The 27,260-nt window shown below is 39.3% G+C and overlaps 1 protein-coding gene across 1 annotated transcript in view; it reads right to left on the minus strand.

Annotated features, from left to right (window-relative positions):
- MYO3A (myosin IIIA) overlaps window positions 1-27,260 on the minus strand; it is a 114,108-nt gene that overhangs the window by 10,061 nt on the left and 76,787 nt on the right. The window contains exons 20-32 of the mRNA XM_058832214.1: window positions 25,411-25,564; window positions 24,057-24,145; window positions 22,245-22,372; window positions 21,970-22,127; window positions 19,815-19,894; window positions 19,118-19,195; window positions 16,006-16,211; window positions 13,793-13,904; window positions 12,978-13,140; window positions 12,252-12,338; window positions 9,002-9,125; window positions 7,286-8,204; window positions 6,502-6,640 (exon numbers count right to left, since the gene is read on the minus strand). Of these exons, the coding sequence (XP_058688197.1) occupies window positions 6,502-6,640; window positions 7,286-8,204; window positions 9,002-9,125; window positions 12,252-12,338; window positions 12,978-13,140; window positions 13,793-13,904; window positions 16,006-16,211; window positions 19,118-19,195; window positions 19,815-19,894; window positions 21,970-22,127; window positions 22,245-22,372; window positions 24,057-24,145; window positions 25,411-25,564 (2,437 nt within the window). The remainder of the gene's footprint in view (window positions 1-6,501; window positions 6,641-7,285; window positions 8,205-9,001; window positions 9,126-12,251; window positions 12,339-12,977; window positions 13,141-13,792; window positions 13,905-16,005; window positions 16,212-19,117; window positions 19,196-19,814; window positions 19,895-21,969; window positions 22,128-22,244; window positions 22,373-24,056; window positions 24,146-25,410; window positions 25,565-27,260) is intronic.

Below are 27,260 nucleotides of genomic sequence, written 5' to 3' on the forward strand. Positions count from 1 at the left end.
CAATTATTCCAACTGGAATTACTTGTATACTTCTCGTGTGTGTGCTCAGCAAAGAAGACTGCTTCATACATTCAAAAAATACCATTTTGACAATGATAAAAGTTTCAGTAAAAAAATTGCTTTTCATCTCAGCTCTTGTGTTGTACATATGTATAAGCTGTGCAAAAGAATTGAGGGGAAACAAATACCATGTTGGGGCAGCCAGCCTTCTAAGCTTGGACCTCCATCATTCTTTTTTAAAACTGAATTTAGGGCTGAAAATGCATTTCTGAGTTTTGCCTCCAAATTACACAGTAAGGTTTTGCTTTCTTTGTTTCATGAAAAAGTGAAGCTGTGATTTCCTTTTGCACTTAGATTTGCATGTTCACTGCTACCAAAATTCAGCAAATGTGGTAGTTACTTGTATTGGATAATACAAAGTAAAATTTGCTTTTTTATTAGCTTCTGATAAATACAAAAATAACTTAGTAAAATTGAAGGTTGGAGGTGCAAATTAAACACACAAATCTGATAAATGGTGAGTTTGATGTGTTTGTTTTCCAGATGGCCTATACCTTTCTGCAGCAGGCAAGGAAGCAGAAAGGAGGAGTGAAATAATTCACTTATTAACAGGGCAATTATGTTGCTTCTGTTTTCCATTATAAAGAAAAGGTTTTTATTGAAGACCAGTCTCTCCATAGTAAATTCTCTTCTAGCTTATTTTTCCTTAAGACTTCAAGTATCTGTAGCAAGATCTGTCCATGTGCTTTCTATGTGAAAGGAAAACTGATGTTTCCCCTCTAACAGTCATTGACATTTTACAACACTGGTACAAAAACCATTCACACAGCAGCTGTTGACCACTTTGGAAGTGCCAGGTTGGCACTACCATCCCTGTCCTACTAAAAGGGTAAATAAGATGCACAAAGACACATGGAGACTTGCTTAAGGTAACATCCTAGTTAGTCATTAGCAGACCTAAGGACTGTGCTGGGATTCCCATCTCTGCTGCCAGCCCACACCTTGCTGTTGTATCCACCTGAAGAGGGGCTGTCAGAGGTGCTGGGACAATGCCTTAGGAGCAATGCAGAGGAGAAACTGGAAACTTTGACGCAACACAGACATTCCCTAAAGGGTTTACCAGGAGGAAGACAGATTAAATAACAGGTTGAAATGGGGGGGGATTTTCCTCCTCAGACTTCCCAAGTGTATCTAGTCAGTACTTGGTTAGTAAAGGGAAAAAAAAAAAAAAAAGAGGTTAAACCAGTGATTATAGTAAAAGTTCTTCTCCATAGAATAAATGAAATACAAAGCTAATGGCCAGGAAAGGCATGTGAACAGTGTGGCTGCCAGATAACATTCAAGAAGGTTTAATGAATTAAGAAAAATTCTTTATTCATATCAGTATCTCAGCTAGCTCATTTGGCACTACCAGAAAGGTTCCTACCCAAGTTGCAGACACACTCAATTCTACAACAAATTAATACTGTCATACTCAGCCCTCACTGAAAGCTCCAAATAGGCTGAAATGCGTATTCAATATGTATGTGTATCCTGAACACCACCACAAACTACAGGAACTGAGGAGAGCTGCATGTGCTTGAAACGTTCAAGGATGAGCAAGAAATGTTTGAATAAAGATGAGTCAGTATCAACAGCCCTTTAGGTTGAACTGTCTGTACATTCTGACACACAATGATAAGCTTGGAAGACAGCAATCTCGAGGAATCAACATCCGTGGAGGCTAATGTAAATTAACTATGACTTACAACAGATTTTATACTGAAGACTGGAGAAATAGTGTGGTTAAAACTGTGATAAATATCTAAAGGACCAAAGGTCTCTATTTATTAAGCCACCTGGAGAAACAGACAAAGCCATCTTCAGGTCACTTAAGTGAAATGTTACATGCTTGATTTAGAGGTGTTACACATCTTATGGAGACAGAAGTATAAAGCCAGGCTCAGAATTAAGCAGGAAGGAAAACAAGATGAAAAGAAGTAATTTTATAGGTTTTTTAGAGGGAGTTGAAAGTAATCAGTAAAAATGGAAATACAGCAACTGGAATTCCAGGACTTGATAATGAGAAGCTAACAAGTATTACTGCTTACAACATTTATGTGCATACCTTTTTACTGTTCTAATTGTACACAGCATGAGGATGTAACTAAGTTTGGAATTTGCACCAAGAAAAGCACTGCTCTTCTACATTCTGATTAGTAATTTTGAGGTATTTTTAATTCATTGGATGTTTAACATAGCCAGATTTGGGAATTATGACTGATGGCTGCAAATTCTTAGTAATCTGGAAAAAACCCAGAGGGATTACTCTGGCACACATGTAGAAGTAAAAACTGCAAGAGACTGAGAACTTTCAGACTGTGTACAGCAGAGGCTGACAGTGTTTGATCTTTCACACCTAAGTCCCACAGCCCCATTGAATGAAGCAGTTTCAGTCTCTGGCTGACACTAATTCAGAATCACAGAATAATAAACATTGGAATAGACCTCTAAGATCAAGTCCAGACTGGACCATCTTTCCAGATGGACCATGGCATGGTCCTTAAACACCTCCAAGGATGGTGACTCCACCACTTCCTTGAGAAATCCATTCCAACACTTAACTGATGTCCAGCCTGAACCTCCCCTGGTACAGCTTGAGGCCTTGTCCTCTCATCCTGTCGCTGATTCCTGGGAGAAGAGGCCAACTCCCAGCTGGCTGCACCCTCCTGTCAGGCAGTTGTAGAGAGTGATAAGGTCACCCCTGAGCCTCCTTTTCTCCAGACTGAACACCCCCAGCTCCCTCAGCTGCTCCTCATTGGACTTTTGCTCCAGGCCCTTTACCAGCTTTGTTGCCCTTCCCTAGACTTGCTCCAGCACCCCTCACCTTCTCCTAGTCTGGTGACCTGGGATTACTGCTTTTTAAGAGGATATTTAAGGAAAAGGGCTGCATTCATGACCTCCCAGATATTATGCTCTGCCATGGATCTGAGCAACTCCCAACACAGACCTTCTACATCCTGGCTGTGTGGTGCCCAAAGGACCACTCCTGTAGCCCAGAACCACCAGCCAGCACTGCTTGCCTACCCTGTTTTTATTCCAGTCCCATGCCTTAGTGCTCCCTGGCTGACTACTCACTTGCAAAGAAGAAAGTCTGGCTGGTGAATACTGCTCTGCTCACCCAGGGCTACACAAGCTCCCTCCTCCTTGCAAAGGCCTGCCCATTAAATTCCCGTAAATAGTGCCTTGACAGCAGGAGGAATCCTGGATGAAAACCCTGCTTGTCTTATTGCCTCGTTTAGTTGAAAATGTCCTCAGCTGCATCAGGGTTCCTCTGACCAAGTAAATTTCATTCTAAATATAGAAAATTCTCTTCCTGAGATTTTGTACTTGAACTGTCATTTAATAAGTAGAGGGATGAGCACTATGATTCATCTGGGAAAAAAAGAAAAAAAAAATCCTCCCATAATGATCAAATTCCCCTCACTTCAGGCTTTGATCTCAAAAAACTTGACAGCAGTCATTTGTGCATCTGTTCTGACACCACAGCAACCCAAGGCTCACTAGCACTCCAAGGGTGCAGTTCTTGGGTGCAGCTATTACATTTGGCTGAAAGCATGTAAGAAACAAATATAACCTACTCAGACATTCCAGCCACAGAGAATTTTGTTTAATCCAGGAACCTTGTGCAGCTTGCTTTATGCATTTTATAAATACGAAGAAATTAATTTAAGAACAACTTACTTAACCTTGTGGATTTAAGATTAAATTAACCTTTTGCTCAGATGTTCTTTGAACTGCAAGCTTTGAATTTTTATTAAAACCAAACAAACAAGCAAACCATTTTAAAAATGTGAGCATTTGTCACAGTATGCCATCAGCTGTCCCTCAGTTCCTCCCCTTCTGTGAGTAGCAAATGCAATAAAATATTTTATCAGAGGATGTGGTAAGTTGTGTTATTGTACAATGGCCACCTACCCACAGAAAAAGGCAGCCAATCTCTCTTATCTAGTTATAAAATACAATTCACATGCTATAGTTGTAAAACAACATATAAAACTAGTGAAGCTAATGAAAAAGTGTAAATAAATGTAAATGACCGACATAATTACAAATAGGTAAATACCACATGATTTGAAGAACACCTAAAGCTCAACAATCCCTGCCTTCAAAAGAATAGGACAGGAAAAGCAGCCACAGAGGGAAAGCTGCAGTAAAAGCATATCTTCTGTAAATGAGTGTTTATAAATCCTACTGTAACACATAATGCAGGCAGGTAGACAGGAAGGTTCCTCCCTGCTAATAAGGCAGTGGATCACCTCATCTACTTGCTTCACTTTAGCATGACCATCTGCAGGACCTTACCTCAAATCTTTTGGGGGTTGTAGATATTTTACTATATTGCATAGAGAAAGAAAATATGATACCCAGAGTGTTGGCAACTCCTATGTTTTAGACAGTACAGCTTAAGTGAACTGAACACAGGCATATTGTTACTTAAATATTCTCTGCATCTAGTTAGATCATGTTTGCTATAATAAACATCTACTTAAGACAATGAAGCTTTGTGATAAAGCCAGTTTCCAAATTTCTTAAAGGCAGACTGTGGAATTACTGCAGTATACTGTTTTCAGTATCTTGTGCATTGGTCATAGCTGCAAAAGAAACAGTTTTCCTGTCATGTGAATTATGTTAAAGTGTAGAAAAAGAATGTTCACATTCCACACCAAGAAAGGTTTTTCAGTGGACAGGTTAGCACACTTTACCACTGGAAAACTTCACTGTGACACCACAGGGTTTTACAGGAGCATGACATTTTCAGAGATAAAGGGAAGTGAAGTGGCTGACTGGTCATCCCTTTAGGCAGGGTTGGATGCACAGGTGAAAAACCCTGGGAAGCTTTTATCTCCTGTAAAGCTACTTAAATTAGTAGTAGTGTGAAGGGTAGACTTCACTGCATTTTGCACATGGCAGGAACACACTGGTACATTTTCCCCTGGTTCACTCGAGCAAGTGATGAGATCTTTAATAAAACAGGGATTTGTATATTCTCTTTTCCCCTTTATCTACCTCTTTTCTCTAGCTTCTGTTGAAAAATGTGTTAGAACCAAGAGATATTTTCCAAAGCATTTATTTTTAATTGCTCAGGTTTACCTTGTCAAAAAATCAGCAGTATTTAGTGGAGAGCTCAACATGAGACCATTAATGACAATCACAAACCTCTCTCTGTCTTTAACGAAAGGTCATGGCACTTAGTTTTCCATTTCCCATTTCTTTTCTCTTGCAGACTTTGGTATTGGAAACAGTCAGAACTACCCAGATTACCTACCAGCAGCCAGTTTACACTTAGAGGTGTAAACACCAAGCCCTCATTTAAGCAGCCTGCCCATTTGAGAGGACTCCAAAGCAGGATTGAAGTACTTTTAAGATCTTCTCAATGTAGTCATGGGAACAGAAAGAAATTTCATCACACATGACAACTGAATCCACAATGTTATAATGAAAATAGCACAACTAGCTCTGGGCAGTGAGAGACAGTCCTAGATGTTTTCCCAGCTCTTCCCCAGAGGCAGTGCAGTGAGCTCACACAAGTCCTGCCACACAAATGGAGACACAGCCAGTTATCTGCCACATCTGCACTCATCTTCCTCCACATCTGCAGCCCATGACATGAGCTGAGAAAATTCCTTGTTACATCTATTCCAACAGAAGGGGTCTGAGCAGCCCAGTCAGTTCTTCGGGGTCCTTTTGGTGTAGCACAGGTCTTAATGATCTGCATGCTCAGAATCCCATGTCCTCTTTATTCTCCCAGTACTCTTCCCCACTGCCACCCAAGCTGCTCCAAGCATATTTGCATTTTGGCAACCTTCACTGCCCATGTTAACTGGAATATAAATATCTCTGGAGTGTATTTCTAGAGATCATGCCCTTTTAAGTGCGTGAGTTAAATGAATGCTGAGTATTAATAAAACTTTACATGAAAACTTAAGGACAAATCTACCAACATGGGTAGGAATTACAGGTTTTTAATAACCTCAGCTGAATCTGTGGATAGATAAAAATTCACTCAGTGTATATATCATAAACTTTAGTAAATTGTTTGACATATCACTTAAAAAACTGTTTTGTTTTGAAAGCATAGTCCCATAGCCTACCAATAGCACACAGAGTTGAGTGACACCTGAGTTAACAAGAGCCAATATTGAATTTTTACCAAATAAAAGTATTCCTAGAGATTGTGTGTCTAGGTCTCACAAAGGTTCATTCAGCAATCTAAGCAGCAGTGAAACAAAATACCAAGAAAAATGGTAAATACATAAATCCCAACCAGATTTGGGTATTTCTCTGGAAACTGCATTCCAGACATATACTGATATGGAGCTTAGTACAAATATATACAGCCAGAGTAATATGAGCAGCTGGAATGATCTCATCTACTCGTTCCCTGACCTGACCAGGAGTAGTTTCTTGTCAGTCCTGTTTACAAATGAAAATTCTGCCAACAGTAAGGTTAAACATTACCTGACTGACAAACATGAGAAGAAAGCCGGCCATTAGCTTGCTTATCTTTGGACATCATCACAGGTCTCAGCTGATGGGACAATATCATTTCATTCAGTTTTTGCTGCAATGCTAAGTAATCTTCAGATAATTTTGATATCTGAAAAATATATTTTTACATTATTATAGAAATAAGTATACACATTCCAAGGTAATCAAAGGTAAAATAGCAGACTAGAGAATTAATTTAAAAGGTATTGCTCCAATGACTGCAGTGCACACCTCTACCACATTTACTTCCTCATCTCTTGAAAAAAATGAAGATGGGAAAAAGAAGACACATAGGAAACTCAACACTGCAGTCCAGGCCTACAGCTACTTCTTATTCACACACGTGGGCACATGGTGCCTTGCAGATGCAAGATTGATTCTACAGCTGTAGGCATACTTCTCTGCACATGTGCAAGTCTCTGACATTGGCAGAGCAACTTTAGCTTCATTTACAGGGACATTTCACAAGTGTACTGAATTAGGGACCTTGATGGGTAAACAAACATTTGAAAGGAAAAGCTTCTGCATTTAACTTAAATCAGATTAACATTATTTTTGCCAGTGCTCTTTGATTTCTCCTCCTTTCAGAAAGGCTATTTTCTCTTGCAAACCAAAATATGCATTTTTATACACATTACAAAATCTCTGTTTAGAGAGCAAAACCTTGGTGCCATAGAAGTCAGTAAAATAACTTTGCCATTCTGTCATTGCTCAGAGTATTATACTCCACATACATTGCTTACAAGCTTCTTACCTGTCGTGAAAAGGCTGCCAAATCACAGGCCTCTTTCTCTGAATCTCCCTTCAGTGTATTAGAGTCTTCAGCCTCTGTGCTGGTGCTTTCCCTACCTTTTGTTGTTTGGGGATTGTTATTTTGAATGTGTATTGCTTCTGTTAGCTCCTTTACTGTTTTCTCTTGACTTTTGCAAGGTAGTTTCCCTTCTTTTCTGAGCTGTCCCCTCCTTCTGTAACCTCGGTAATTGCTCTGAATTACCACAGCTGCCTTCTCTTTGTCTTCTGAACCTTGTTTTTCTGCCTCAGCTTGCTTCCATGAGCCTCTTCTTAGTGACTCTTTTCTTGTGATTCCTTTACCTCCTGTAGGCATCACTGCTTCATGCTTTAGGTGATTTCTTTCCACATCCCTGTCAGTCCTGGGCTGGACCACAGCAGATTCTTGAGTTTGCCAGTCTGCACCAAGTGTGTCTTGATTATCTTGCTCTTGCTGGAGTCTAGGTTCAGCTGAGGTTTTGACAGAAGATTTGCTGGGTAACTCTTCTAGAGAGTCCTGTTCTTCACCTTCACTAACCTCTTCTACTGCCAGGTTCTGCTTCACAGAAGCTGCCTCTCCTTCAGTAGATGTTTGCTGTTGCTCCTCTACATTCCCCATGTCACTGCACCTACAGCACTTGGTGTCAGTGACAGCATCAGGTTCATCTTGAGTCTCCTCGCTTGCCACTTCTTCCAGTATATCATTTTGAGCTGGCTGCAGTTGTGCTTCAAGGAATTCCACAGCAGATAATTCGTCCTCTGCTATGGCAGCTGCTTCTTCTTCTGTTCTAGGGAGGGCACTCTCCACTTCAGCTGGACTTTCCTCAGGATCTTGAAGTTCTTCATAATTTTCCTTCTTGTTAATGGCTGCTGCATCTTCAATTTCTTGCTTTCTAAGTGATTCCCTGAATGGAACAAAGTTTTTTGCAAAAAATACAGCTGAAGGAGATGAAGAATAGAGACAACTTTACAATTACTTTTGGCAGTCTTTGTGTACTGACTGGAAATTTGATACATTGCAACATGGGAAAGATTTAGTGCATATAGCTGAAACTAAAGATAGCTATTATTATTATTATTATTATTAGTAGTAGTAGTAGTAGTAGTAGTTGTATCTCTTAAAGTGGAAAGGGATGATATTATTATCATCAGCATCACTGTCTCTTAAGTTAAAAGGGACATCCCTTTAATTGCCAGGAAGACAATCTAGGTTGTGTGAGAGTTATTAAAACAGTAAAGAATTAATTTAAATGTTAGCAAAAACATAAGGCATAAACCTTTTAGCATCTCAAATACACACAACCCTAAAGGTATTCTGTGTTTCCTCTGTCATCACTTTTGCTTATCTCAAACAGTGACTTAAAGTGAGAAGTTCCTTGCAGATATCTATCTCACTCTTGTCTGAACATTTTTTATTATGAACTAATTCCAAAAAGGAGACTCTTCTATAGATTACATTTCTATGATTCTATAGATTAACATTACAGGTAGTACAGTATTGTTAATCTTTCTTCTAAATGTGCCTTTATTCCTTGGGCTTGAAAAGCTGAGAAAATAGACTACTGCCATTAAAAACCTTCACATAAATATACATACATATCTAGAATAATCCTAATTTGCTTCACTCTTATAATGTTGTTATTCAGTACTGTAATTACTGGAAAGGGACACATTTGAGTGACGTAAGAGAAAATAACACTACCTTCTGCTTTTGAAGACCTTCCTCTCCTTATATCCCCTGTAGTGAGACTGAATTGTTATTGCTGCTTTGTTTCTTGTTTCAGTTAGTTCTTTTCTCTTCTTCCTGAGTAAGTATCCTCTGGCAACTGATACAAATTGTAATGCAAAATAACCTTAGGCAACAAGCAATGGGTGTCACATACATTTCAGACAGTCAAATACTAACAGCATTAAACAAAAGCTAATAAGGAAATACAGACCAGGGTGCCTATTATGCTGATGTTTCATCTGAAATAATTCCCATAAAACCTTTTTGAGATTTCAGAAAGCTGTACCCATTCTACATGAGGATACAACAAGCTCTTTCTTCATACTTTGTTGGACTAAAGAAAATATAGGAAGATGCAGAATAAAACAGAAGCACAGAGCAATAGAAGTAATTCTAGAACAGCGCTCTGAGGTTAATGTACCTGTTTTGCCTGATTCAGGCAATTGATTTGACTCTGTCTTTCATTTCCATGGCAAATGCCTGATTATCAGTCTGTAGAGATTACCAGGCTGTCAACTGGCACAGGGCTGGAATTAGCTGAACGTTCAATAGATCAGAGAGAAACTGAGAATTTCATAGCCCGGCAGTTACAGAGGACTTAGCTCATGTTCCTTCTGCAAAGACTCATTATTCAAAATGAAAAGGCTCAGCAGGAAAGATGTGCTAAGCTCCACAGTAACCAGGTTCACTGTGGCAGAGAAACTCCCTGCTTGTGCTTTGTGGAAGGCACAAGCTTAATTTTCTGGTCTGAACCAGAAATAAGGACTCAAACATGGGCCTTCCCTGAGCCATGTAGGTGCTGACAGGTCCCTGGGCCTTGATGCAGTTGCCAGCACATTGGTATCTGGTGCCATCTGAAGTGCTCCAGGACAGCGAGGCATGCACATGGAGCTGGCAGAAAGAACAGGACAGATGGGGCTTTCTGGACAGGAAAAGTTGGGTATACCAGGTGAAAGAAAGCTGGAGGCCAGACAAGATAACCAGGGCACCTCGAATGACACTAGATACCAGTATGAGGGCAAATGAGCTGAGCATTTGCTGATTTTGAATAAAATTATTCAAATCCTAGGCTCTACTGACTACTGAGCAGTTTAGATCCCCAGATCACATTTAGGCATCTACACTGAAGTGTCTTACTCAGAAACTGAATTGCATTCAGAATGTTGCTTCAAAAGTTTTTGAACTTGCAAATAATTTTCTAATGGGAACTGGCACAGTCTCCCAGCATAGTGCTGTGATTTGGACAAAACTGCAGTTCCAGGGATTCAGCACAATCTGCTAATCCCTGGCAAAATAAAAAAAACCACAAAAGTGTTTTTTCACAAAGTGTTTTGTCAAAATATTTCTGTTGAACTCTAATTCCAAATGCAGTACCAAGAGTATGGGGACAGTGGATTAAGGTGATTTAAATACCCTGCGGATATGGTAGATATGGGACTCTTTCTTCAACTCTGCTGAGAGTGTTTTGCATCACAGTGAAAAGAGAAAACTCTTGAAAATAAGAAGGGAGCATTAGCAGTCTGTTCCAACACATTCATAAAACTTAGTGCTAAGTTTTATGTGCTTTAGCATTCCCCACTCAGACCAGTTTGGGCTCCACTAGGTGCAGTCAATCAGTGTAAGAAGCACCATATAAAAAGGGCATAAATTACAACTTGATAACTGGATATAAGATAAAGAAACACAAATATTAGGAAGTGGCACAATTGGATTTTATATTGCAGTCTGACAGGGTCTTGGAAAAATGGAAATTGTAAACCACTTGGAATACTTCTTGAGTTTCTTGGATTTCTGAGCCAATTCTCTTTCCATTTTCATATAAACGTAACTCAACGGGAGTTGAAACAAATCAAGTCATCAATGTTATCAATGGACATACCAATATAAGTTGCATCTGGTCTTTTTAGACTGTTTTGGTTCACTTCTGAGGTTTTCTGAGAAGTTTGTTATGAGATAGCTGCTGTCTAAGCTTTGTTTTCAAACTGGAAGAGGAGTTTGTATTGTTTAGAAATAAATGGGGGAAAATGGAGAGAGCTAAGTAAAAATTGACTTAATTTTAGTTTTGGTTTCTTGTGCACTGAAAAAGTTGAAACTGCAGACATGACAGAGAAGTTGGACAAAAAGAAACATTCGGGACATCAACAGAGTGAAGAGGTAAATTTATCCTTTTGCATTTGCTAAACATCCTAATATAATTGACAAGGTTTAGATATGTAATAATTGATGGCACATTATTGGATTTTATGCTGGTTTTAGATTGTTTTCCACATTGATGAAGTTCTACCAACTCCAGTGAAGTGATCTTCAGTACAAACAGTGCAATTAACAGAACATCTGACAATGACTAAAACCAACACTGGTGGTGGTATATACTCAAGAAGGTGCATCTGAGACTGTTTAAATCTAGATAGCCTGGGTACTGGCAACATTAGTTTATATCTGGGTTGCTACCTTTGTAATTACTGAAAATGCTGTGCAGATTTGTGCCAGCTGTTTCTACAGAATCATAAAATCATAGAATGCTTTGTGTTGGAAGGGATCCTAAAGATCATCTACTTCCAACCCCACTGCCATGGGCAGGGACACCTTCCACTAGACCAGGTTGCTCATCCAACCTGGCCTTCAGTCCTGTATCTCTCCAGCTGCACTGCTCCTGATTTCAGAGCTGCCTAGACTGTCTAGCTTGGGGATGTCTCTGCAGGGACAGGAAAGCCCAAAGTACAGGGAGGAAAAAGGGATGTCCCATAGCAACACCTGGGCCTAGGGTCATTATGGCTGCAAAAAGAGAAACAAAGCAATGGCAAAAAAGACAAAGAGATCTGAGTGAATTTACAGCTTGCAGTCTTCCCAAACATGACCATCACTGATACGTAACAAACCTTATTCCTAATTGACCCATACACACATGATATGCAGTGTCATGTGGGCTTCAACAATAGCCATAGCTGGGCAGCTGCAGTACTTCAATATCTGACTAGGAGTGACAAGGTCTGCGATGGCATTTGAGCATCCCACCTCACAGCAGACCAAAATGCCTGAACCACTCTGAGGTACAGGTAACAGAATACACTGACCCATTTCAACCTCTGTGCATAGACATGTAATTGGTAAGTTATACCTCAGAACATGCAAATGAGCATAGCCAATCAGTGTAGTGACAATCTGAGTCAACATACCGTGTAGAGATATCACATTAAAAGCCAAGAAAGCAAACAATTCTTACTTGCTTGAAATTTGGTAATATATTCTTCCACTTTTTTATTGTGCTTTGCATTTTTGTATTCTTTACGAGCAACAAACCCCCTGTAAGCTGAAAAGAGATGTTAAAAACTAGGTAACCTGCTAGGTACAAAAAAGAATAAAAATATTATGGAATTAGAGACCTCTATTAAAATATTCATAAATATTTTGCAGGCTTTATCTTTCAAAAACATGGCAAACAAGCACAAATAGTAAATCTACATAAAAATACATGTTCTGGTAAGTAAAGTTATTATGAAATAAATGAATATAAACCACAAGATAATCGGAAAGCAAAATAAGATTATGTTTGAAAGTATTAAAAAATTCAGTTGATGCCTCCATCAACAGGGTAATTTGCCTTATTATCTAGGACAGTTAATATATTTTATTTTCATTATTATATTATACAACCTTGTCAGTGCATGCCAGAATATTATTAAGAGTATCATCTATGCAATCACACCCTTCTATTCTTAAAATTGCCTTTTAAATGTAACACTGATAAATGTAATTTCAGTAAAGAGATTGTCATAACCTGGTCAAAAGAAATTTTTCTTCATAACAACAGATATGACCAAGTATAAGGTATTTTGTCAAATGTAACAGCAGGAAAGGAGTAAAATCCACATTCAGCATGCACATTCATCTATCAGCTGTACACATGCACTAGCTTTAAGCAAAATGTTAAATGTTTTAAAGCTATTACCTGACTGTATTTTAATAGCACTTTGTTCCCTTTGTTCCTTTATCTTTTTGTACCTCCTTGAACCCAGCCACCCTCTGACATAAGCTTGAATCAAAATAATCATGTCAACTGTCTCCTTCCGCATTAAATTCAGCTGCTCCACGTGATAGTATTTGAGGAATACCTTAAAAAGAGAAACAAAAGTTTTGGTTACCTTCCCAACCCTTTATTCACTCAATCCATTTACCATCAAAAAGAATTACAAGTTGGTTTCAAATGATGAACAGACCCTTCAGCTGTAGTACCCTAAGGGCCATTCTTAGAGATAGTACTTTCATTGTTTGGGATATTAGTTTACCTTACTCTTCTCTTCAGCATCTTTAGTCAGTCCCTGCTTATTAATTTTTTATGGCAAGATTTTTAAAAGTTCCAGTGCAAACTTTCAGTCTGTAATTATAAATCTGTTTTCAAAACTACAAGGCTGACAGTTTTGTTAACCTCACAAATCTCATGTATATTACATAAATGTGATCCAAATCTGGAACCTTCAGTTTCTCAGTTTCCGAATTTTAAACCTAAAGCATGATTAATTTAGTAAATTGCTTCTATCAAGCATGAAACTCACATAAGTCCTGAAAAATCAGTCCAGCACAAGAGTCCCCAAGACATTCCTGTTACAACAGGCAGGACTTTGCTTAAACACTATTAAGGACTTTGCTTTTTAAAAAGAATAGAGACCAAGAGCTACTCCAACCAAATGAGTGAGAAAACAAATTGTTTAATATGGTAACAATGGCATACTGGAATGATGAAGATACAGTATAGTAAAAAATTACTTTAGTTTTTCCAAGAACCCAGTTGTCAAGGTGGGCTTTTTCCAAGATAGCAGCACAGGTCTCTGGGCTGACTGGAGGATCATCATTTGTTTTGTAACAGATGAGGTAATACCTAAAGACAAATGCATGATTATTTATTTGATTAATGGAGGGTAATACATGCAAATACATTTAAACCATTCTTTTAAGTAATAAAAACAATTACATGAAAGAAAACATAGCACTGAAAAAATCTGAACAGCATATGAAAGAAAGTGCAGTTATTTATACACAGTACTCAGAAACTCAATCAAAAGTGGATGAGTGACATATTGCACACCCTGGAGGATTTTTTAATTCTATACCAACACCAGAAGGTTTTTAAAAAGAATTCAACCCAAGTAGAGTAGCACACCATTTCTTTCTACACTCGGAGAAAGGGATTTCAATGTCAATATAAAAATAAAATAAATATATTTTTAAAGTTTTTCTGCTTAAATTATATTATTTCATATTTAGAAATGTCATGAAAATTTCCTGTCTTATCTCATGTGCTGGACCATCTACCTTTGAGATATTTAATATGATCTAAAATGCATCCCAGCTCTTGTTAGCTCCTTGGAATCAGTTTTGCATATCCTTTTGGAACATGTAAGTGCCACTGTGACACATCATCTGTAAGCATTTAATCTGGCAAACTCATTACTCAAAATTAATTCTGACTAGGAAAAGAGGTCACGATGCTCACTCATAAAAATTACCTGTGATACACCAGCTCAGCTGCTGGATAGAAAATACTTGTTTGTTCCAGGACTTTCCAAAATGCTCTATAACAAAATGAACCAGATCTATCTTGGATTTTTTAATTTAAGAAAATTACATGAATTATGTGTGCTTCCTGACAGTACATTCTGCTTTTTTTCTTGTTATTCAGCCTTTAAACACAAAGCCTGGGTTTACCAGCTTTAAATGATGATAACAGTTTGCCCATGGAAAAATAAAAAAAGAGACAATGTCAATTTCTTCATTATCGCCTACAGTTCCTTTTTTTTTTTTTTTTTCTTTTTGTAAAACACAATTGGCTTATTTTTATTATAACCAAATAATGGTGCCATTATCTCAGGTCTACCTGTAACTCTCAACTAGTAAAAAAAACCCAAACTCAAAATAAGATATATATTTAATAAAAATCCTTTTTCCTTTGAGGGCCATCTCCTCAGTGCCAGAGATCTTCACAGCCCCACTGTAATCAGGGCCATGCTCTCTAGAAAGCTACCTCATTGTGTTCACTGCTTTTATCTATCTTACCTGAACAGTTGAGGGTTTTTTAATATAAAAAGCTGCCACCAAAAGCTACAGCACATCTTGTAGTAGTAACTATAATTTCTCATGCTGCACTCTTTCAAAAGCTTTCTTTCAAAACAGCAACAGTTCAGGCATTATTTTTTCAAGAAACAGGGCTATAAAAACATGCCTTTGCTGTTCCCCTCTATCTCATGCACCTGCAGCACTCTGCTGCTAGCTCTCTGTTTCTAGTGCACTATTTCTTTTAAGTACTTCTGTCTGAATAGGTGGTGCTTGCTTCTTCCCAGTTTCCATCTCCATTCCACACATCTTTGTACTGATCGAGGCAAATACTCAGGGTCTTTATTTGTAAGAAAAGTACAGATTTTTTGGGCTGGAGGAAGAAGGTAGTTAAAGGAATAATAAAATCCCAGAGAGTTCATTAGTCTGCTTCTTAACAAGACTAATACTTAGGAATTATATTTTAAACAACACTATGCACTCAATGAACTTTTCAGCTCTAGACTAGGAATCCCAAATTATCTACCCTGCACAAGCAGATGCTGCACAGTGCTGAAGGTTGGGAGCTAAAGGAACTGTGGTGCTCCTTGGATTTGTGGCTGCAAATTCTTGGCTTTAATTTGAAGTAACACATTTCTAAAATTCAAGTCCTTGAAGAAACTTGCAGAGTATAAGCAAGTAAATTTTTACCCAAATGCTCAGAGAGCCTGAAAAACCATTCTGAGATTCATTATCTTTTCCTACTCATTGAAAACAGGTCACTAATCTTGTGCCTGAATAACTCTTGGTCATCCAGTCTATAACCTTCTTTGTCATAGGAAATGTCTTTGTATTTTTTTTCAAAGACCATGCCAAAAACACTGCTAGTGCTTAACAAGGACTGGACAGCAACTGTAGGAGAGAAAAGAGGTTCTTCACATTGATGTTACCGTTTTATGAAGTTAGCAAAGAGTATACGATGTGAATAACCCTGTCTTCGAATCCGTGCTGTCTCCAGAATTCCTGTGTAACGCAGCTGAACCAACACTTTTTCTTTGTCGAACTTGTTTGCCTGCCGGTCATTGTTTGGCTTGATGCACCTGACAAAATGAGGCTGGCCAACGACCATTTTGGATAACAAATCCATCAGAGAATACTGCAAAAAAGTAACAAGAGATCTGTCACCAGGATACTTATGAAAATTGTATATAGGTCCATGTGTAGTTGAAATTTTATTTCATATTATCAGAATCATGTCCAAAACCATTTCTATTTCATTAAGCTGGTACTTTAAGAGTAGATGAAGTAAATTACCCAAATTCTAGCTTTTCTAAACTACTAGTGTATACTACTTGAGAGAAACACTGATTCCAAATAAATGTACCAAATTTCATCCAGGACATTCTCACAGATTTCCATGATGTCCAACAGATGACAGAGCACTTACACTCCTTACATTTATTTGCTTATCTCGGAGCTTTGTTAGGCAATTACAGCCATTTTTCCCTTTATTGAAGACTCTTGTTCACCCAGAGAGTAAATCCTCCATCTATGGATGGAAAGTGGAAGAGAAGGAAGGCAATAAATATTACAATTCCTTCATTAGACTGGAGGAAGCTAAGGCTACCCCAGAAAAAGGGCTGGTTGAACTGCTCTGATCTGGTGTGTCCTGTTCATTGTATAGACTGATGGTGATACAGTAACCACCCTGCCAAGAGCAAACTTCCGAGGCAGGCAAAGCTAGAAGATCACAATTCCAAAGTTGCATTTTTCCCAGCTCACCAGAGTACCAGGCTAGAAGAGGGGATGCAGCCTGTAGCTCCCCATGCCAGCAGAGGGGAATCTGACTGTAAACAACCTTGACTGGTGTTTTGAAAAATTGCTTCATGGGAGGAACTTATTAAAACACAAATGAAGAGGCTCATTCCTCAAGATTCAACCTGACTCAACAGAAAGAAGCAGCCAGGAGGTAATGCAGCTCAGCAGTACGTTGGTTACATGAAACCAGTGCAGGACGTCAAGAGCCATATGTTTCCTATTAAAATGTGCAATTCCATTCTGGACAGAAGCTGCACCACGCAGCAAAGTGCTTAATTAGCTCCATCACCAGTGTGCCAAGTGAACACAAACAAGTAGGACACGCTAATGGATATCTTTTTTTCCATGCAGTCTGAGGTGGCATATGCTTTCCTCAGTCACCCATAGATTTCTGTGTGTGAGCAAACCAGTGGGGCTGAAGGTGAATTGTCATTTAACAGCATTAGCTATCCTGATCTGAGCAAGGATTTCCACTACAGAAAATAGTATCAGAAAAGTGCAAACATAATTAACTTATTTGCAGCCTCGGATGCTAGAAGTGCTGATAATGCACTGAATCATAGACATTAATTTGAATGAGATTCAGTATTTTTTTTTCCATCTAGAATATTCGAACAGTATACAGCTTTGTATCAACCTAAACTGAAATTATCCTTCACAGGATATCAGAATTATCCACAAAGCTGTGCCACAGTATCTAAAAAAGAGAGATCTGGCTCCTCATTGTTCTGAAATAGATGTAAGTGAACTCCCATGGGTTATAAAATCATACAATATACTGACTTGGAAGGAACTCATCGGGATCATCAAGTCTAACTCCTGGCCCTGTGCAGGACACTGCAAGAATCACACCATGTGCCTGAGAGTATTGTCCAAACACTCCTGGAACTCTGTCAGGCTTGGTGCTGTGACCATTTCCCTGGAGAGCCAGTTCCAGGGCCCAATCACCCTCTGGGTGAAGAGTATTTTCTTGATATCCAACATAAACCTCCCCTGACTCAGCTTCATACCCTTCCCTTATGGCCTGGTCATGAGAGTGAAGAGAACAGTGCCTGACCCTCCTCTTCCTGTTGAAGGTCACAATGAGGTCTCTCCTCAGTCTCCTCCAGGCTGGACAGAAGCTGCTTCTCATGTGGCTCCCCTCCAGACCCTTCCCCATCCTCATGGACCTCCTTTGGATGCTCTTCTCTGATTTCATGTCTTTCTTACATTGTGGCACCCAGAACTGCCCTCAACACTCGAGGTGAGGCCGCCCCAGCGCAGAGCGGAGCAGGACAATCCCCTCCTTTGCCCAGCTGGCCATGCTGTGCCTGATGTCCCCCAGGACAGGGCTGGCCCTCCTGGCTGCCAGGGCACTGCTGGCTCATGTGCAACTTGCCATGGAGCAGGACCCCCAGATCCGTTTCCATGGCACTGCTCTCCAGCCTCTCATTACCCATTCTCTGCACACAACCAGGGCTGCCCCACCCCAGGTGCAGGTTTTGGCCATTGACTTTCTGAAATGTCATATGGTCATATGGGTGGTGATTGCCCAGCCCTCTCATTTGTTGAGGTGTCTCTGCAGGGAGCCCTCAAGGGAGTCGACAGCTCCTCCACTTTAGTGTCCTCAGCAAACTTACTCGGTATTCCTTTGAGCTGTGTGCCCAATTCATCATGAACATCTCCTCAGCCACTTTATGGTTTGCTGGGAGAGATGACTAAACAAGAGTTGGAAATTCAGAGCAGAACCAACTCTGCACCACTTCAGAGGAAAGGATGCTCTTCACTGCTATTTTCTATTTTAGGACCAGCAGCACAGGCAGTGCTTGGGAAGGTCCAGAGCACTGCTGAGGGAGCCACAAGGATGAGCTCTGGGCAGCCTCTGTGCAGTGACCATCAAGAACTTCCTCTGCTTCAAATTAACTTTGCCCTCTTTCTTAAACTCTTAAAGAAGTGCTATACCACTAATGTCCAATATCCCTTTATGTCCCTTTATCTTCCTTGGTGGAAAAACAAGCAAGTGAAAGATTAATATTGATCATCATACACCATCACGACATGTGACTATGCAACCAAGTACAGTTAAAGATGAAACATCGCAATCTCCTCAAGATATTTGTACTGCACAGACTGCTGCACCATATATGCAGTTCACAAACTCTAAATGGATCACCATGGACACAACAGCTGCATTTCAAGAAGTAAAAGAATATAAAAAAATTTGTTCTGCTCTAGAAATATTTTTTAAAAGATCTGATATCTTACTCTAAAATAAGAAGCAACTGTCTGTGTTTTCATGCTGGTTGTTTCTCTTGGATGATGTCCAGTATCTCCTGCTTCATTCTATAAAGATGAAGAAAAAAAAAATTATATTTTTCGTCTCTAGTTAGCCTGCAGTGCCCTTTCCAGTGCCCTAAGAAAGCATCCCTCAGAGAACATAAATAATTAAGAAAGTATTCTAAACAGCAAAAGTTACAGCATGATCACAAGCACAAATCAGTTACACCAATACTTTGCTACACAATACACAAACATTCACACACACAAAGGGCACAAGTTGGTAACAGAGCATCTAATAACTGCCACAAATAACTGGACAATGTCTGAGTCCTGTCTATTATTTCATCATCACTGTTAATTTCATAGATCTCTAAGGAACATGGCTATACTCCACACCAATATTTTACTTTCTCTTTTCACTAAAATACAGCTGGGAAATAGTACTTTTCCCCCCTGAAGTTGTTATAAAACTATAGCCAGAAAGAAGGGAAATGTTAGGTTTTACCTCACGGAAGGAATATGAATTGCACAACACAAAGATATCCAGCTAAACAGAAAAGAAAATAGAAGAGGGAGAAAAACCAAGGAAGGGGTTACTTGCTTACTTTCAATACCAAAACAACTACTGCCTATCTAGTTTAAATTAGGCTTCAATGCAGAATCACAAAATCAGTTTTCTTACCTTTGTATGACTGATTGACTTTTGGGAGGTCCACATTTGATAACTGATTGTGGTTTTGCTTTTGGTGTGTGCCAGATTACCTATGGGAAGATGAAAGAAAGTAACCTGCCAAAGTGCTTCCATCTCATCTAAACTAAGAAAAATCCTGAACCACCTTATTCACACCCCAGTGCAACTATATGATTATAAAGGTGACTTTTTCAGAGCATGTCCTCGTTTCCCTTTTAACCCTTGGGTTGGAATCAGCTCTGAAGAAGTTGCATGAACACAGAATGTGATTTTTTTCTCCTTCAGCTCATACATCATCTACTAGATAAAAAAATAAACAAGCAGACTGCTGTAAGAAGATAAGATCTTAGAGCATCCATGTGGTTTTACCCTAAGAATATTATTGTACTCTTCTAGTTCTAATGCTACATATAAGTTAAAGAAAAATGTGCTAATACCCTTCTCTGGCCCTGAGGAAAAGTGATGTGGCATGACTCAAGATTATACACCTAAACTCTACTCTTCACTACTCTTTCACCCCCTGGTGAAAATAAGGTTGTATCTTTCCACAGAACTTGCTGGAAACCATCACTGGCCTGTCCTTTCTCTGAAGTGTGGCTGGGTATTCCTGGGAGGAGAGTAGCTTACGTGGACCAAAACGGTCCCAAAACAGAATGAGCAGCCCTGTGGGAAGGCTTCAGCTACTGTTCACTGGCTATGTTTGGTTTACTAGCACAGACAAAATCTTAAGGCTCTAACTCTGGAATTCTAAGTCAAGAAATACTTTCATTATGATGACTTTGATGGACTAGGTGCATTGGCATGCTTTACACAGACACTGGTCTTTTCAAGGAATAATGAAAATTCTGCTGAGCTTTCCATCATGTCTCTCTGTGTTGATAAACTCTAACCATTGCTGCATGCTGCCACTGCCTCTGCTAATAACATAACACCTCTGGGATCTCCCTCTCCACTGGGAGAGCCTATCTCTCTCTCTCTGTGCTCAGCTACTATCAGAAAGAGGTGGATAAGAGTTGGAATAACAGCTGCAAATATGTGTCATGGTAATGCATCTGGTATTATGTGATGATATCAAGGCCTAAACCTCCCTGGGGTTCAGCTGAATGTCACAGGGGGGAAGGAAAGAGAGGATTACTCACAGCTAACTTCAGCTATCTGATAGTGAGGTGTCTACAGGATCCCTGCTCTATTCAGTGGAGACACCTCCACAGAAGATTTTTCCCATCCCAAGAGAAATAACTGAGATAGGAAAGATGGGCTGGACTTTGGGTAAACCTCTACAATTACTCTGATTTTAGATAAATAACATGATCAGAAACCTAACTTTTAGTTGGCAATAGCTCGATGGTCTGAGTTCGTTTTGAAATGCTACACGCAGTGTTTCACAATATTTAACAAGAAGACTTCAGAGTTATCTTGCAAAACACTAGGACTTGGGATCAGTTCTTGGAACCATCTGGATGCTTACTTGGACTCTATGGAAATTATAGTTTAGTGTATTAGCAGATATCAACAAGTCAAAAAGTTCAGGCAAGGGCATTGAGCTCTGTGCTCTCCCAGGAACACACACTTAAAATTAAGATTCCAAGACCAAATTTTGCATTTTATTAGAAAAGCTTCCTTTGTAAAGAACAGAAGCCTTGCCAAAACCTCAGCTTCTGTAAGTTATGATAACATTTTTATTTCCATTAGGCTCTTCCAATTTAGCTTTTCTGTTCTGCTAGAAATAGGTCTCTCATGTAGTTGTACAAGAAAGTAATGTTGTAAAGTACTTACTGTATGGCATCAATGCCATCACACAGGGAGTACTACAACACAATAACAAACTTGGTTGTAAGGAGACTTACCCATCATCCTGCAGTGGAAGGTAGGACACTTTCCAAGGACATAGTTCAAATAAGGTGCAATTTAGGAGTAATTTCTGTAGAGCCAGTTCTATTCCTCCACCTCTACTTATGAATTTCTTGAGGAGGAGCTTACTACAAGGACCTCATCAGTTACCTACTGTAAAGGACTCTAAGACTGAAAATAGAGGAGTGTCTTCCCAGTCTTTGCAGTAGCCCCACTCTTTGTTCTCTACCACTTAGAGATAAATTGCACTGAGGCAATTTATATATGCCCTGTCCAAAAGAGGCCAGTGACTTACCTGATCCTTCCTGTTCAGTCTTCAACTCAAGAGATGCACACCACTCTCTTCTTGTTCCCCTACCCTGAAAGAAGTCTCTGCCACTTCCCTGGCACTTGACCAGACCAATCCCTCCCCTGCAGCTTGAGATGGCTGCAGCTCCATTCAGTATAGATTCCATGGTTGGAATGTGAAGCCACAAAATGTATAATGTCACCAGTGAGTGGTCATATGAAACCTAGAAGTGGTCATCATGAAGGCTGGAGAAAGCTAAGATCACCACAACAGCAATACCTGTTTTTGTGAGAGGGTGAGTTACCAGCTGTCGCGTCAGGTTGTTTTCAGATGATCGCAGTAGCAGCACAATATCAGCTGGCAGAGTATCTCTATTTTTGGCTAGGAATCCACTTGCATTATACAGAACCTGTTTAAAAAGTGCATTTATACATCTTCTTGGGTTTTGAAAAGTAATTGCAAATTTAAGCTTTCTGGAATAGGGCTTTTATTACATCAAGATCAAGTTTTTCAGCCATCAGGCTCACTCTCATTTCTAGTATTTTTTTTTTTTAATCACTGAAAGTTCTACTTTTTCAATACTGAGATATGATGTAAATCACTAAAAGCAAATCGATCATTCCAAAGTAGCTTGAGACTATTTATTTTTCCTAATGCAGGTAGTATTTTTAACCTGTGTTATCACCAGGACAAGTGTATTGCAGTCCTCCTTTACACCTCTACATGTGCTAATGCACAATTAACAATAAATAACTTGATTTCAACCACATCACACAGGATTACTCATATGATTGTACAATCTTTCTGTGCTATTCATATTATGCTATACTGGACCCAGGAATTAACACTCTTCCTAGGGATCTGTGTATTAATTGTAGAGGAAGTTTACAGAATCACAAACTGCATATTGGCAATTGAAATCTCTAAAAATTCCAAGAATGTTGTACCTAATTCAAAATGTAACTTCAGGGTTCTATCTCGATGGTCTAAGGGATTCACAAAAAAACTTGATCTGTCAAGAAGGGTAGCAGATACTGGGACACATGAATTAGAAAAATCCATCACAAAACAACTCAGCAACAGTCTTAAATTATGAAAAAGACATATAAAGGAAGATTTTTCTCCAGTTCCACAGCAAACTGGACTAGGGGTAATAAATTTACGTGGCAGCAATAGAAACATATGTTAGATAGCAGAAGAAACTTCCTAATGAAAGACTTTGTTGAATACTGATGGGGCATTGGTGTAATTCCCCGTCTTCAGTGGCTGGTAACACGAATGGTAGAGGGAGACCTGGCTTTCCACTCCTTGCAGTGAGTTTTGTTATGCTGGTCATATCAGCTGGATATGAGGTTCAGAGGAGTTACAAGAGGCTCTTTGTAGCTGGCTGTCCTACATAAGGGGTAAGGTATCAGCTGGTAGGCAGTATTTGTCTCTTCTCAGGCCAGCTGCTCCAGCACTGCACAGACCCAAGATGGTTTCCTGTGTGAGACATCAGTGCTCACTCTATACCCTTTAAAAGAGCTCAGGAGGTGGGAGCTCCTGCTTTCCCAAGGCAAGGTGACCAGTGTCATCCTGCTGCAGTGTAGCAGCAGCTCCTCCTGTGTTTGCACAGCACAGGCAGCCAGGCACCCTGTGTGGGAATGAAGGATGCTGCTCACTGAAGGCAGCAGGGCCTGCACTCTCTGCCTGGCTGATGACAAAGTACAGAACCAAGAAAGGCTGATGGTGTGTGGGAGGTAGTAGAAAGAATGGAGCTGGGTCCTGGTTAGAAACAGTGGGAACAAGCATGATGCAGGACTTTGAAGAACTAAGGGGAAGAGCACTGAGGTGCATTATATACCAGTTATGTTTTGGGTCTTCTATAATACAGTCAGTTCATTTACCTGGTGACATTTAAGAAAAAACACACTCCTGGTATTGATTTTTTTTTAAATGAGAGATAATAACTTTTCAATTTACTTTTGATATGTAAGGCACTGCCAACATTCTCACATCTGGACTGAAGAGACAACCGTTGAGAACCAGCCCAGGTGATCTCTTCTACTTCCAACCATTCCACAATCCCCAACAAGTATCATCAGGTGTCTTACCTTTCCTGCATAATGATAAATTCCAAAGGTTAGATCTACTCTTTTGGGTCTCCAAAAATATTTTGATTTCAAATTATCTTCAAATTTTTCTGAAAGGAAACACACAGTTTCTCTTACTGGAATTACTGTACAATCATTTTCTTCTGAAGCTGTATCCCTCCAGGGATATTTCCTGATTTCTCAGCCAATGCAGAGACAAAAAACAAACAAAACAGACACTGATGTTTTCAAGGACAGAGATACCATAATGGTCTTGTAACAAAAGACCATTAGGATAGAGAATATGGGAGCTCTTGGACAAGTTACCTACTTTGTTCCAATTTTTTAATGTGTGACTTCAAAAAATCATGGAATCTTAGAATCATTAAGGTGGGAAAAGATACTTAAGATCATTGAGTCCAACCCTTAACCCAGCACCACTCTGTTCACCACTAAGCCATGTCCCCAGGTGCCACACCCACATGTGTTTTGAACACTTTCAGGGCTTGCCTTTCCAAGATTTTGATCTAAATATATGAAACAATGCAGAAATCTTCCCTAAGGATCCCTTGAGGAGTTGTGAGGAAATATTTCCTGATTGATTCAGTGCTTCTGTACTGTAGACTAGAAAGCATGAGGATAAAAGAACAACAAGCTCATATAATTGCTTTAACATGGCATTGTTACTGGATATTATTATGTTTTCTGATTGGGTGTTGGCTAAAACTCTAATCCGACACTTTGCACATTCAAAAATGAGTAAAACCAGGATTTATTTGCACAGAAGTACCACTGAAATAATGAAGTCCATGGTAATTGCAGGTACTCAACAGCACTGAAATATTCAGGGTCTGAATTACAATGACTTTAGGTGGTTTAATTTTAATTTGTGAATAGAAAACACTCAGAAAGCATAGTTTGCTGAAAGGCACTGAAGCATATTTGCAGTCATTATTCTTAAAAAGTATTAAATTTCTTGCTCAGATACTGCTCATCAAAAATATCAGAGCTGAACACGACTGCACTTTGCAAACAGTGTTCTTGTCTATGAACCTCGAGTTTTAACTCAGCTTGATCTTTACTTTTCATGCTCTGCAGCAAAAAATTCCTGAAGGCAGGAGAACTTGAAACCTGGATCAGAAACTGGTATTATGTGATGCTATCAAGGCCTAAACCTCCCTGGGGTACATAATTTGTACTCTTGATGTTTCCCTATGAACTTGAAGGACACAACCATCCCAGCCTGCATGTCTCCCTCAAACACACTGTGACACTGAAATGGGGGCTCACTAAAAGCAGAACTAGCACATTGTCTGAACTGTACAAGCCAAACACAAGCCAAGCTGTAAAACTGTGGAATGAACCTTATACTTACCCACAAGTGTCTGATCTGTTGCTTGTGGGAATCGACTTTCCTCATCCAGCAGAGACAATAAACCCATTGGCTTCTGCAGGAACATATCTAGGAGGGGCCTGTTGTCCTCATATTCTATAACTCTTGCATCAACACCTTCATAAAGGTATTCATTCTGCAACAAGAACCAGAAGGCATGCTTTGTGTGTATATACAGAAGCACTTCAGGAAATAATTCACAAACTGTCAATTGTAGCAAATTAAAGCTACATGAGAAAGCATGCCTCAGGGCTAAAGACATCAAGGTTTTGCAGAAACAAATGTCAGCTGGGATTTTGGTTCTGAACATGTAAGTTCAATACTCCTATGGCATATTTGGTAAAGTAAGGCACATTACAGGAATAGCAAAAATTAAAGAAACAGAGTTGAAGATGATAAAGTATATTGCTTGCAAATAGAGACCTCAGGGTCGATTTTTCCCTGGTCTGAAATGTAGAAAATTTCTTAACCATTTAGACCTACATTTACATTCCCAATTCATTGCTCAGATCCAAGTGATGGCTAAGATTTGTGACTAACTTGAGTTACAAAAGTGACTAGTACAAAAGGTTCCAGTGGTTTTACTTGTTTGATCACCCTCCTCAAACACCTGGAAAAATTCTTAGGTGGAGAAGAAAGGTGCACATACTTTGTAAAAATTAAAGAATTGTATACATACTTCCGAAGAACTAAATAAATTACCTCAGATTTGCCTCTAACACATTTTCACTCATTTTAAGGAACTAGAGAAAGGTATTCCCCAAGATTTAAAAACAACAGGAAAACTGGAGGGATGGACTTCTTTGTTTGCTTTTTTTGGTTGGTTTGGTCTGGCTGGTTTCCTCCTGAAGACTACAAATATCTCTGGATTCCTCCCAGACTAAGAAAAAACAAATAACAAATGTGTCCACAGTGTGTTGTGATGGTTTTGTCTTGAATATAATTTAGATTATAGCTGGAGAACACAAGAATGACCTTCCTTAATCCTTTAGCAAGGCAGAGGACAGCTGTAGCTTTACCAATAGAAGGTTGCTCTAGGGACTGCCACCCCCCCGTTATTTTTTGCTTGCATTAGGTAAAGCAATAGCAGTTTTCTACCACACAATGCTCCTGGTTGTGCCAGGGCTGTCTCCAGTCCTGTGCAGGCTGTAATGTGAAACACAGACCTTTTGATCTACTTTAAAAAATCATCCCTCTGCCAAAGGAAAGGACTTTATAAGTGTTGTATTCATGTATGGTGTTAACATTACAGTTTTGCTATCCTGAATTCATTGTGAGTGTCACAAAAATGAATGATGGCTAATATTAATGAGTTCAAAGACCTCTAGCCTTGGAAGACCTCTCCTTATGTGTCATTCACTTGAGTCTGAATGAGTGAAGAAGGCAACACATTGAGCATTTAAAAAAGAAACTTCTTTTCTACTTTCACACACAGCAGCAAAGTACCTGTTTCATACCTCTTAATCTCAGAGAAACAGCAAAAGGCATAAAATCAATAAGACTGGTCTAAAAATACAGGCACAAATAAATATCTGCTGATCTATTTGAAAGAGGACACAAAATATGTACCTAAACCCTTCCAGTATCCAGACTGATGTAATTTCCTACAACACTCTTCACTCTAAGGATAGATTATAATTCAGTTTATATGCCATACAAGGGTATAATCAGTAAGAATCTCATCTACAGCCCCATGAGGGCTCCTCATTTGAGACACGTAACATGAACCTCATTCGTGTCTCCCCTGAAGCAGTGGACAGGTGGAGTTTTGCTTTTTATTTTAATCAATGACCTGAGTAGCAGGACAAGACAGAAGAGTAGTAAATGTAACA

This window comes from Poecile atricapillus, chromosome 2, assembly GCF_030490865.1.
Source record: "Poecile atricapillus isolate bPoeAtr1 chromosome 2, bPoeAtr1.hap1, whole genome shotgun sequence".
Classification (NCBI taxonomy): domain Eukaryota; kingdom Metazoa; phylum Chordata; class Aves; order Passeriformes; family Paridae; genus Poecile; species Poecile atricapillus.